Source organism: Leptonotus elevatus, chromosome 14 (assembly GCF_054856555.1).
Source record: "Leptonotus elevatus isolate MCC_2025b chromosome 14, RoL_Lele_1.0, whole genome shotgun sequence".
Lineage (NCBI taxonomy): Eukaryota > Metazoa > Chordata > Actinopteri > Syngnathiformes > Syngnathidae > Leptonotus > Leptonotus elevatus.
Genome location: NC_141252.1, coordinates 20732076 through 20744950, shown reverse-complemented (window position 1 = coordinate 20744950; position 12875 = coordinate 20732076). Strand labels below are relative to the sequence as shown.

The following is a 12875-nucleotide window of genomic DNA, read 5'->3' as shown; positions in this document are numbered from 1 at the left end:
ATTTGAGCTCGGCATGAAACCTTAGCTGTTCACAGTGGGTACTCCTGCAAGCCTCTGGCCAATAGTTTTCAGACTGGATTTGGGTTAGAATTTCCTGCCCTCTGTCTGCGGATGTGACATCATGTGCGCAGTGTGTATGTGAGGAAGGGTGTGTACAGTTTAATTTTTTCGTCAGCAGGTGGCAGAAGTGTTTCAAAATAGAATTTTCTGTATTCAGTAGCTTTAAATGTCTGTGTAAATGTCTTTGAGATTGATTCAACTGTAATCCTAACTACCTCTGGCTGATAAGTAATTCTGCCACTGGTGATGGTGGTTAGTTTAGTTGACAATCTGTATTGATAATGGCTAATGAAAAGCTCCCTTTAAATTGTGGATTGGACCATATGGCCCAACGCCCAGCCCTGCATAGCACTACACGTCTTATTTATTTTCCTTCTTCTATTTGTATCTCGGGGCCGGCTTGCCCCTGGACACATGTCATAGCTCTTGTTCGTTACCTTGCTTGTGCTAGCAGCATCCATGACCACACGTGCAAATAAAAATAAAAGCACAACATATTTTACACTTTACTTTGACTTTATGGTCCATGTGTGGGTTATACACAGTCACTTAATTGAATTGAAGACTAATTAAAAAAAAAAAAAAAGTATATATATTAAAAGTAAATCAGTCTCTGAGGCCTTTAAATATTTTTATATAGATAATTTGCTATAATACTTGTTCATGCATTGGTGTGGAAGCCATTGAAAAAAAAAATCACATCTGCTTCCCAATCTTTTATCTTTCTTTTGTGCCCAAAAAACTAAACATTTAGACATATTCAAACTTGAAACAAATTATAAAGCCATGAAATTTAATACATTAAAAGACAAGTAATAAAATAGTCCTTCAAATACAATAATTACACTCTGACACATTTGTGCTATTTAACAACCAACTAAACATGGTTAAGGCCAGGACTGACGATCATCAGTTTTTTGTGTGTGCGTGTGACGTGGTATTCAACATCCAAAAAAGAAATCACAGAGACTACAGTACAGAGTCCTCGAGTTACAGACGAGTTCCGTTCCTACGCTGGCGATGTAACCAGAATTTCGACTTAAGTCAGATTTCACAGTTAAAGTCGATATTTACATCAAAATACTTAAATTTAAAAAACATATTTGCGCCACCTGGAAGATGCCAGAATCACTATTTTGTGTTTCCGCACGGATATTCAATGCTGACGGATGGCAAAGTAAACTAATGCAAACTTAAACACGGAACTATGACACGACTGATGGCGAGCCGACCTGCTTGCTGGAGGTAACAACACAACTTTAAATAACTTTTAAATGTCGTGATTACTGTGTGAAATCAACAACAACAAAAAGGTGCTACGCATACGACGTAACTCGAGGACTCACTGTACTCATAATGCAGTGGCACTATTACTTTGGCAGCACCCCCATTACCATGTAAAAATAGCACAATTTTATAAGAATAACAATTAAATAAATTTCATGTAATTTTACAATTTTAAGACTCATTTCCAGTAGTCAGCAAGCAGCCTGTTGCAGCAGCTCCACTTTTTGTTTCTTTCTGCAGTAAGATTTCAAAGAGGCACAGTATATTTTTTACTGTTTATTGGGTTTAATATTTATTTGTATATAGCATTGGGTTCCAGTATTTTCAAAGTGTTTTGTAAATCAGGTGAATTTGAGCTGAATTCTAATATCTCAGTTGACACGATACCTGAGTTTGTGCTACATTCTGGTGACTGGAAAACAGGCAACGACAATACCCTTTAATAAGCAGAACATGGGTCAAAACAAGAAAGACAAGTGTTATTTTTTGTCATACATTTTCTTGTTTACAATACATTTTGAATTCAGAATTTTTTTAATACTAAAAAAATGATTTGATCTGGAAAATGAAATCATTTAGCTTATAATGATACAAAAATGTTTCACTGCTGAACAGTTCTATTATTCAACAAGCGGATTTAAAATACAAATGTTTACAATTCACAATGAAGAAAAACTTTGAAAAAACTTAAAACAATTAAAAAAAAAACTTCAACAGTAAACACGAACAAACCAAACAGTCTTTTTATAAGTCACAGGCTGGTGTCAGCTGTCTTGGTCATTGGTGCGCTGACATAGTTGGGGAGTGTTGTGGTTTCTGACTGGGCATCCCTACAAAAAAACACCGCCGGGTTTTTACAGGCCCACATTGCACTTTCTCCCCCTGTTCCTTTTCCTGGACTTGAACTTGACAGTCTGCTGTTATTATTCACTCCCATTCGACTCACGTAGCGGTCCCTTAGCCTCTCTACTTGATAAAGGCGAATCTCTTTGGTCTGGGTGTGGTTCGACAAGTATGATGCTATATTTCGGGTCCGATAGCCCTCTTCTCTCCTCCGTCCAAGTAACATTGATATATTGGGGTTTCTCAATGCATAGATGAGGGGGTTGATGGCTCCATTTGTCCAAGTGAGCCAGATGGCAAGTGTGTCCATCACAGGGCTGAAAGTGTAGTCCCATAATGAGGTAGTCAAGCCCATTAAACAATATGGGCCCCAACAAAAAATTATCAAAACAATCATAATGAGAACTGTGGTTGCTGTGCGCATCTCACTGTAGAATCGTAGCAGGTAAGCGTATGTGGTCACTGGCCTGACTCGTATTTCAGAGAGACGAACTGTCTTACAGATGTTGTAATGACAGAAACACATTAGAGCAAAGGGCAGTAAAAAAAACACAACGATAAGAGAAATGCTATATGCCGCCCCGAGATGTGAGGTGCCAGAGTGGAAAATATACATACAGTGGTAGAAACCTTGCTTATGGACTTGTGTTGAGTTTTGCATTAGGATATACCATGGAAGAGAGAACACAACTGCACTTAACCACACACCTATCAACAACTTAGTGGCTTTCTGTCGCCCAATTTTAGTACGCGGCTGCCTGATGATGGCATAGTACCTGTCAAAGGAAATTAAAGTCATAGTCAGGGTAGAGATGATGCCAAGGCAGGTGTTGAAAAACCCATTAGCCACGCAGAAACGTTCCCCAAACATCCAGACGGCATCCTTACTGAAGAGCATGACAAAGGAGAATGGCAGACATAGGATGGCTGTGAGAAAGTCGGACAGCGACAGAGACATGATGAATGCATTGGTAACTGTCCGGAGCTGTCTGTGTTTGATAATGACAATTAGGACAGCAAAATTACCAAGACTAGAGAGGAGGAAGATGGAGAGGAGAATTAGGGCCTGAGCTGCCACCAAAATGCCCTTCAGGACTGTGTTTGCCTCAGCAGCACTCAGTACTAATGGGGTCGGTGCCTCGTGGCCTCCTTGCACTCTGAACGAAGTTACATTTTCACTGCTTGATACTGTGACCTCTGGGTTGGTGTTCACTAGGTTGGTTACTGTAGAGACAACCCTAAAAAAAAAAGTAGAAATCCAAGTAAGTCATGTGTATGAAAGACATTTCCAACCTGTCAAGACTGGGATATAACACTATACAGAGTAACATACAGTAGTAGAGTAGGGAAGACCAGGCCGGCTAGCAAATAACAAAAATCAGTGTTTGATTGACAGCCACGGATATATTCAGTAATAATGGTATATATATATAATATATATATTTTTTTTTTGACAATTATAGACAATTGTATTGCTAGTAGTAGTAGTAATTGTATTGTAGTGCTATGAGCAAAAACTAACAATTATGTATACAGTATAATATAAAAAAAATATCCACATTGGAATATTTGATACATAATTAGAGCCTTGAATATGTTAATAAATCATAACAACAACAACATTTGAACGCTCATTTTTTTGACAATGGCAAATTTAAATTGTTTTACCCCTCTTGCAGTATTGAGCTAACCTAGCAATAGCCAGATTGATATTGTGATTTACTCAAGGGAGTTATCCACAATATCAATCTGAGACTGATCCACCGTGATTTGCTCGGGCAAAAGGGACATTCTGTACAATACTTCTTATTGGACAATGCGGCAGCTAGTACACGTTTGTTTTGACCAATCACGGCCACCGGTGAAAATGTCATCTTCGTTCTAGTCGAAGATGGGGAAAAGCACAAACATCTTTACCAGTGAAAAATGCATGAAGCCTCTCACTATTCAACATTCAATAAGGAAACGATGAGTAATTCTGCAAGAACAGAATTAATTGAAGCGTCCATTCGTCCATGTTAGGTTTGATTGTTTCCCCCCGGCGTCCGCGCTTCCTGTTTTCGTCCCAGCTGCATATCACGCCCCAAACCCAATGTCGCTCTGTGATTGGTCGTTTGATCGGTAGTAATCAACGGGCTAGGTACAAGATGTATTCTCGGGAGTTTGTGAACTCACAAATACAGCGAGAATTCATCTTGCAGAGCAAGGTTAGTAGGGGGTATATGCCACGGAGGAGGTGGGACTTCCGGGTTTCACACATCAGCTTTGTTTCCTGTTCCGGTTTGTGACACGTGGGCCGCGTCCAGTTACTTGCGCTTCTGCCCTTGTGCCCCTCGCTTGCGCATTCATTTTATTTTTTATTTTATTTTATTTTCTTTACTTTTTTTTCTTCTTTTTTTTTTGAGAGCTCAGTATTGTTCATTCGGTAATTGTACCGATTTGACATGTCATCATCATTGCTTTTTAACTCTTTTACTGCCCAAAACGTTAAATAACGTTTAGTAAAAACCTACGGAGGGGCGCCAAAGACGTTAAAAGACGTTCACTATGTTTTTTGGGGGTTTTTTTGTAAACGGGTGGAGGAAAGCCTTGGCCAGCTGTGCTGAAAGTATCAAGCAGATCTAGTTAGTATAATGACTAGTTTTGGCCCCTAGATGGCAGCGATGACTCTCTTTGAACAAGATTGGGTGGGCGTGAGTAGAAGACGTGAGGCGGAGCTAGAGTGTTGAGGGGACAATGGCTGATGAAGCAACAATGGCGACCGGTTGCAAGCAGCTCACGCTTGAGCATTTTTTTCAAAGACGAAAAGCATCGATCAATACTAAAAAGCACATTGATGTCGACGATGATGATGATGGTGACTCCGAGCTTGACGCCGAAGTTGGAAGCGTTGACGCGGCCGCTATGATCACGTCATAAAGCCTCACCGGCTAGCGATGCTAACGCCGGAAAACGCGGAGCACAACCGAGCACAGGCGGACGTTCAATCGGAGGATGAAGAGTAGTCGAAAAGCATCGACCAATGCACATTGATGATGACGATGATGATGATGGTGACTCCCGAGGTTGACGCCGAAGTTGGAAGCGTTGACGCGGCGCGGCTATGATCACGTCATAAAGCCTCACCGGCTAGCGATGCCTTCGCCGGAAAACGCGGAGCACAACCGAGCACAGGCGGACGTTCAATCGGACGATGAAGAGTACCCCGAGTCCAATGCATATTCATCGGTGGAGCGGGTACAGTCTGATCACGGAGAAGACACTGGTTCTGGACTACGATGCCACCATGAATGGAGTGGATAAGATGGATCAGAACATCTACCACCCGGTATAGGAACTGAAGGACATGAGGAAGCCACACGTAACACCACCGTAACGTAACCGTATCATGATCCTGATAGTAGACTTGATGGCAACACACACTGCAGTATATACTTGCTATTCCCCGGAAAAAACGGCCGGCAAGAAAGTGCATGCGAAAGGGCAATCGCAGTGAAACTAATCTGTTGTGCAAATCCTGTTGCGTCTCCTTGCACGCAGGGGAGTGTTACACAAAAAGAAAAACTGTAGTTTTTCCAAACATCCACATAATTGTAAATAGTACCACAGTTGCACACATTTGTAAATAGTTTGCCAAACTGTTGTGTCAAATTGTTACACTGTTGAATATAAATAAACATATTTTGCTATCAAAAAACACTTTTTCATTGTTGGTGGGAGTGTTTTATAGAAGTAAAGCACTGTTTAGATGTTTGTGGCATCATTCATGGAAAAAAAAGGTGTCAAATTCACTAGAGTGCATGAAATAATATCGTTTCACTAAAAGCTTGATTTCTCCGTATTTTGGTCCAAAACAAGAACTTTTGGGTGAAACTAACCATTTTCTATTGTTGATTACTGAAGAACGGAATAAGGTAGAAAAAAACTTTTTGATGAAAGATGAGAGTTCAATCTTTCATTTGGTAGTATGTGTGTTTCCATAGTCCAAACACAAAATTTTCTGTGGACCTTGAAAGATCAGTCAAAATGCTTAAATCGGCTGGCACCCACAGCATCCCTTTTCTGAAAATGTCTGGCAGTCAAAGAGTTAAAAATGTATTTATTTATTTTGTATGTAAGTGAGTATGTGCGTGTGTATGTGTTCATGCGTGCGTGCGCATGAGCATGTACTCATTAGTTCACCTAAAACCTATTAAAAATACCGTTCACCTAAACCGAATACTTCAGAATCCAGCTAGAGTCGTGAGGTTGTCAGGAGACCTGAGGAAGGATCAAAGAAAAGAAAGGAAAGTGAAATCCAGCACCGACCAGACATTACCTACTACCCACCGGATTACCAAACAGTCTTTCACCAACCCCAGAAACATCTAAATTCCAACAAATTAGGGAGACCTTGATAGAATTATTAACATTGTTTTTCTGTTTTACATATATATTCTTCAATGTGTTTTTGATTTTAGTTAGATATGTGAAACTGTTCCCATGTGTCAGTGGAATGTGGTCTGTTTTCTCCTAAGGAAGTGAGGTGTCGGAATCCACAAGGCAGATATGCGGGAAAGCTCTACAGAGTTCAATAGTTTATCTAGGAAGCCAATTGTTTACCTCACATTTGTTAAGGACTGAAAGAACTCAATAGGAGTTGGCCAGATTGTATCTCACTCTGCTGACAGGACAAGATCAAAGGGGGGGGGGGGCTGTGCTCTGTGTGGGGTTTTATGGGGAATCTCTGGTAGAGGGAGAAGGGGGGGGCCAAGTGGCACATCCTTTTAGGAAGTGTTTAAGATAAGAAGAGGGGGTGTGAAGAATTGTGGTGACAGGAAATACCACATGTTGAGAAGAGGCCAAATGGTCAATGACAGGGGGAGGGAACGATTTCTGTATATATGCATGCATGAACTTTGAGAAGAACACATTTGTGGGTGAGCTGCGATGATTGAGCAGTAGCTCCAAGTGACTTTCAGAATCTGAAATAAAGCTGGCAAACTTGTTCACAGATTTCAACTTTGAATTTATTTGAACACGCAGAAATCAAAGAATTGATTTCCAACAATTGGTGACGCCCGACGCTGAAAGGAGGTAAGAGGATTTCGAGCTGCAGTGATTGATGAACGAATGGAACTTCTAGGCGCCTAAATAATTAATTACAGTAAGTGGAGACGTTAATCCACGTAGAGGAGTTCTGTCTGTTTGAAATCATTGCAACTAAATTGTGTAAATTTATACATGAGATCTGTTTGAACAAGTTGTAGTTTGATGTCGTTCTAAAAATTTCTGCGACATTGAACTATAAACACGTACGTGAGGTGGTGCATTTTGTACAGCAAGGTGCAGGCCTGGATTGCGCATGTTTTAACAGGAAGAAGCAGCGTTTTATTAATTTGTTTGTTTTGTTTTTGCGCTGTGAAGGATTCGATGGACTATGGTAGTTATTTTTGAATATAAGGATAAAGAGGTTACGGGGTTTTGTGGATATTTGAAGATCCATTGGTAAATCTGAAGATCATAGTAGACGCGCCTGCCCTTGGCAGTTTGGTTGGTTCAGGATTGTTCTTTCAGGTAGGACATGTCGCCTGTATAAGAACGTCCATTTTCACGTAATAAGTTATTTTAAAAGTGCGCGCGCTGTTGAAATTGAACAGTTGGGGGAGTCAGGTCGATTGCAACAGACATTGGGTTTTAAACGTTGTATTTGCGATCGCTAGATTACGTGTGATTTTGTTTTGGTTTTGCGCTGAACAAGCGCCTTGAAAAGAGAGACAGTTTTGACACTGCGGAATTGGATGACACTGCTGTCTGTGGGAAACGATAGGTCACGTGATTCGTTGTCTATGTATGTTCTGTGATTCATTGTGTATTCGTTGTGTGTGTACGTTCTATGTTGTGTTGTGCTGTGCTGTGTGTTTTGTGAGCTTCTGTGTTGCTCGTTGTACGGTTGTTTAAACGTTGTCGAATAAATTTACCCTATTCGAACTATCATATTGTAAAGTGAGACGTCACTGCATTGATAAATATTGATACTGCTTAGGTAGTATATACACTTGTTGGAACTACAAGTGGTAAGAACTCTGAATAATGGAGGGCGATTTTGATCGTAACACTGAATGGTTTGATCTTAATGTACTTCCGGTACATGGTGGAAATTTGAACTTGGACGCGCAAGTTAAGCATGCTTCCGGAGTTGCAGTTGGAACTGTACGAGAAAAGAGTCGGCGAAAGATGCAAGCATTGTTGATAGATTGGGTTATGGCTGCTTGCGACAAGGGTTGGTTCCCACCGTTGATGTCCACGGTTTGTTTGATCGGTCTGATGAAAGCTGTGGAATTAGCATGTGTAAACAAACGGCTCTCGCTGGAAAAAATGGTACGACAGACTTTTGTGTTTTCTTTGAAGGGTAGAAAAGTGCGACGAAATTGTAGAAATGTGGATCAAATGATGAGGAATGCTAGGATGTTGGCGATGGGCAGTTCGGTTAAAATTGCTCGAGGAGCGTTGGTAAAAGCGGGTGCTAAGGATGTGGCTAATTGTGATGCTAACATTGTTGCACCTCTGGCAGCGGGCCGCTCGTTGCTGTTTTGTCTGATGTTGTTAACCCGTTTACAGGCTCACCGTACAAGCCTGCGGCTCAGATGCTGCAGGATTTGCAGGCACCGATGTTGACGGTAAATAGCGGTAATCTTGATGTGGAATGGCATAGTGGTAATGATAAAAATTCTGGACCGCTTCGGTCTACGTTACAGGCCGCGGCTGACGGCTTGGCAGCTGGCGTAACCGCCTCTGTGACACGTTTGGAGTCTCTCTTGTACGAAATTTTGGAAATGAGGGCGAGTCCGAAAGTGAAATTGGACAAAGCAAGTGCTTTTAAATTGGAACTAGCTAGACATGCTGAAGTGCCCCAGGTTGTTCGTCGCAAATGGCTTATGGTTATTTCTCGCTTTGAGAAAGATGCAAATGACGACTTGACAGAAGACGAATACTTTGGACGACGTAACTGTGACGTGAGGTCTGACACTTCTAATGCATTGGCGAAGAACTATGTTACTGTAGACATTCATGAACAGTTGGATGATCTGTCGTGTGGAGTTGGGGATGTTGTGGAACAATATGACTTTAGCACGCCTGACAGACTCCCGGAGGATACTCCGAGGAGAATTGTGACTCGTTCTAAGGGGGTTTTGCAAGCACCTATGTTGACAAAAGTTGATCCGGCTTCCGGACATTCGGCGACTGTGTATAAACCTTATTTGCCGACTGATCTGTGTGTGCTTGTGCAAAAACTTCCCCCGTTGCAAGCGGGTGGAGAAAATTGGTTGCGCTCGCTACAAAGAAGTGTGACAGGTCAGATTTTGACAGCTGGAGACATGCGTGCTCTTTTAACGGGGGCGTGTCCTTTGTCTCAGCTGGATGCGCTGATGGCTAATTCAGGAATGTCATCTTTGAGTGACGGTGAGGCATTGTCCCGTGAGGATTATTTGACGCTGTTTGGAGCGCTAGGTGGATTGTTTCCGCTTCCGGATGTGGTCATATCTGATTTACTGTACGCTCCGAAAGTTGATGAAGAGGCTGCGACATTTATCGACCGTGCTCTTGTGGAATTTTCCTTAAAGACTGGTCATTTGCCAACTGATTCTACACTGTACTCTCAAGTTTTTCGTGCGGCAGTGCTAAAAGGTGTCCATAAGTCTGTGAGGCAGGCCATGGAAGTGAATCCCGATTTGCCTGGCTCTGAACACGTACGGTGGTTCTCATCTGAAACATCATCTGAGAAGGTATGCGAAAGATCTTGAATCTAAAACTGACAAACATAGGTCTACTGAATTACAATTGGCGGCTATACAATTGCAGACTTTGAAAAAAAGTACAGAGGAGACTTTTGCTCTCCCGGCTTCTACTGTTGACTCATCACCTATTCTTGTTTCTGAGTGTGCTATGTATCAATCGAGATCAGCTATCAGCCAGGACCAGTGTTTCAATTGTGGACGTTTCGGCCACTGGGCCGAAACGTCCACAATTGAGACACCTGTCGAAATCACCTACGTGGCAGAAGCAGAGGTGGAAGGCGTCTACAGGGCGGACGCGGCTATTACCAGCCAAGAGGACGTGAGTCACGAAATGTTCCTCCACGCCAGACTTCATCCCAGCAACTGTATCCGCCGGTGCCGAATCAGCGATTTCTGCCGCCACGTAGCGGACAGTATCCACAATGACGGGGCCCAGAATCCACCTTATGTGCACTGCAGGAGCCTATGATTGCATTAAAGGTGAGCGGAACTACTTTATCATTTATGGTAGACACTGGAGCACGCCACTCTACCATTATGACTTTACCAAATGGAAGTACGCTCTCCAATGATGGCATCTCGTTGGTTGGATTCAAGGGAGAAAACACTATCCTGCACATGACGAACCCGTTGCAGACAAAGTGCTGCTCGCAAACATTTATGCATTCGTTTGTTTATGCTCCAAGTTGTCCTGTGAATCTTTTGGGAAGGGATCTTCTCATAAGGACTGCTCCATTGATTCAATGCAGGCCAGAGGGGCTGACGCTTCAGTTCCCAGATGGACATACTTTTCACTGCGGGGGTGATTCCTCCTCGAATGTCTCCTCCCAGTTCCCTGTGGTGACTTCACACGCCATGACATGTTCCTCTGCTGACATGTACTGGGCAAAGATTGACACTGATTCCCCCGGCTGGAGGGAAGCGGAGACGTTTTGGAAAACTTGGTCCTCCTGGGTGCGACATCTCAGGTCATATGATGTGATATCGGATTGTATACATTGTACACTATTTTACGACAGATGTGGTGATGAGTTATACAGTGAAGCTTTCAGTGCAATTGTTGACAATGTTTGGGAGTTGCGTGTGGGTGATCTGTTTGCAGGACCTGCTGGAGTGGCTTTTTCGGTTGTTCTGACGGAGGAACAGTCTCGATGGTATGAGATGGCAGTACCACCTGGTGTATCTGTGCTGGCATGTCATCCTCACATTTCTTTGATGGTGTCATCCCAGCATACGGCGAAGGATTTAGGTCCATTTGTCCTGGCTTGCACAAAAGCGACGGATTGGCAGCCTTCAATTCATACAGATTTACTGTATTCCAAATCTCTTGATGCCTATTGGATTAAATCTGATTTGTTTATTTCCATGTCTGTCTTAGAACATCAACTTTTGGACCGACATCATGGCCGAGAGACATCTGACAGTGAGCTTGCTGGTGACATCTTACACTCCATGCCTGCTGCACTGTGGTCTACTGACCCGACTGATGTGGGACTGTGTAAAGTTGCACCTGTGTCTTTTGAAATGAAACCTGGCTCCGTTTGGGTACCACAGTACCCGATGAAGGAGGAGGGGCGACTTGGCATCTCAGTAACAATTGATGGGTTGCTGAAAGCAGGAGTTCTTTGTAAGATGGATAGGTCTGATTACAATACTCCCATTCTCCCAGTAGTAAAGAAAAATACTGGCGAATTCCGAATGGTGCATGATCTCAGGGCGATCAATGCTAAAGTTCTGACACCCTCGCTGCCGGTGCCAAATCCTCATTCAGCTCTGTCACAGATATCTCCGTTGCACACGCATTTTACCTGCATTGACCTTGCAAATGCATTTTTTTGCATTCCTCTTGACTTGTCTATGAGGAAGTATTTTGCATTTTTGTGGAATAATGAATGTTATTCCTACACCCGGCTTCCTCAGGGTTTTGTGCTGTCTCCTGGTGCGTTCAATGCTTCTCTTAGGCAATTGCTGTCACCTCTCCAACTTCCTACTGATGTTCTTTTAGTGCAGTATGTAGATGATCTGCTCCTTGCTGCGCCTTCCGAGGAGTCCTGCCTTCAAGCTACACAGCTCCTTTTGAGTCACCTGGCTTCGGTGGGCTTGAAGTGCTCCAAAAGCAAACTTCAGATTGCCCGGCCTCAGGTTTCATTCTTGGGTCGACTTATATCGAGGCATGGAACAGGTATTTCTCCGTCGCATAAAGATGTCATTTTGCACCATCCTAAACCGACAAATGTTAAACAAATGTTGGCTTTTCTGGGTCTGTGTAACTTTTCCAGACATCATGTTCCGGATTTTGCGGAACTGACTCACACATTAAGAGAATTGGTGAATGAAAAGGGAATGAGAAACCTGTCGCTTGTTCTAAATTGGACACATGCTGCTGAGAACTCTTTTGTTCTGCTGAAACAATTTTTGTCTTCAGCTGCAGCTCTTGTAGTTCCTGACTACACTAAAATGTTCTTCCTTGATGTTTCTGAAAAATCCAGCAGTGTGTCAGCTGTTCTTTTTCAGAAGGGGGAAGATGGTAATAGACATGTTTGTCTTTATGCATCGACACCTCTGGAAAGATATGAACAACGTCACCCGCTGTGCGCAGCTTTTGCTTCAGCATTAGCTCGCTTGATTCAGAAAACATCTCATATTGTGCTACATCATCCGCTGACAGTACGTACAGCTCATAGTACAGTACAATACATAACCAGCCAAGCATTTACTATGACAGGGGGACGACAGAGAAAGATTGAATCAGTTCTAACACAACCTCACATTTTGTTTGTACATGAGGGGATTAACATGGCAGATGGCATAATTGAGGGACAATCCCACTGCTGCACTCAACGAATTCTGGAAGACAACTCACTGAGAAAAGATCTTTACGATACCGCAATAAATGACCCAGACTTG

The 12875-nt window shown here is 42.6% G+C and overlaps 1 protein-coding gene across 2 annotated transcripts in view; it reads right to left on the bottom strand.

Moving 5' to 3' along the window:
• Positions 1-614: 614 nt before the first annotated feature.
• The window catches only part of gpr135 (G protein-coupled receptor 135), a 34539-nt gene continuing 22278 nt past the window's right edge, over positions 615-12875 (bottom strand). For both annotated transcript variants that reach the window (XM_086095324.1, XM_086095323.1), the window contains one exon: positions 615-3428. In XM_086095324.1, coding sequence (XP_085951450.1) covers positions 2099-3428 — 1330 coding nt within the window. In that variant the 3' untranslated portion in view covers positions 615-2098. The remainder of the gene's footprint in view (positions 3429-12875) is intronic.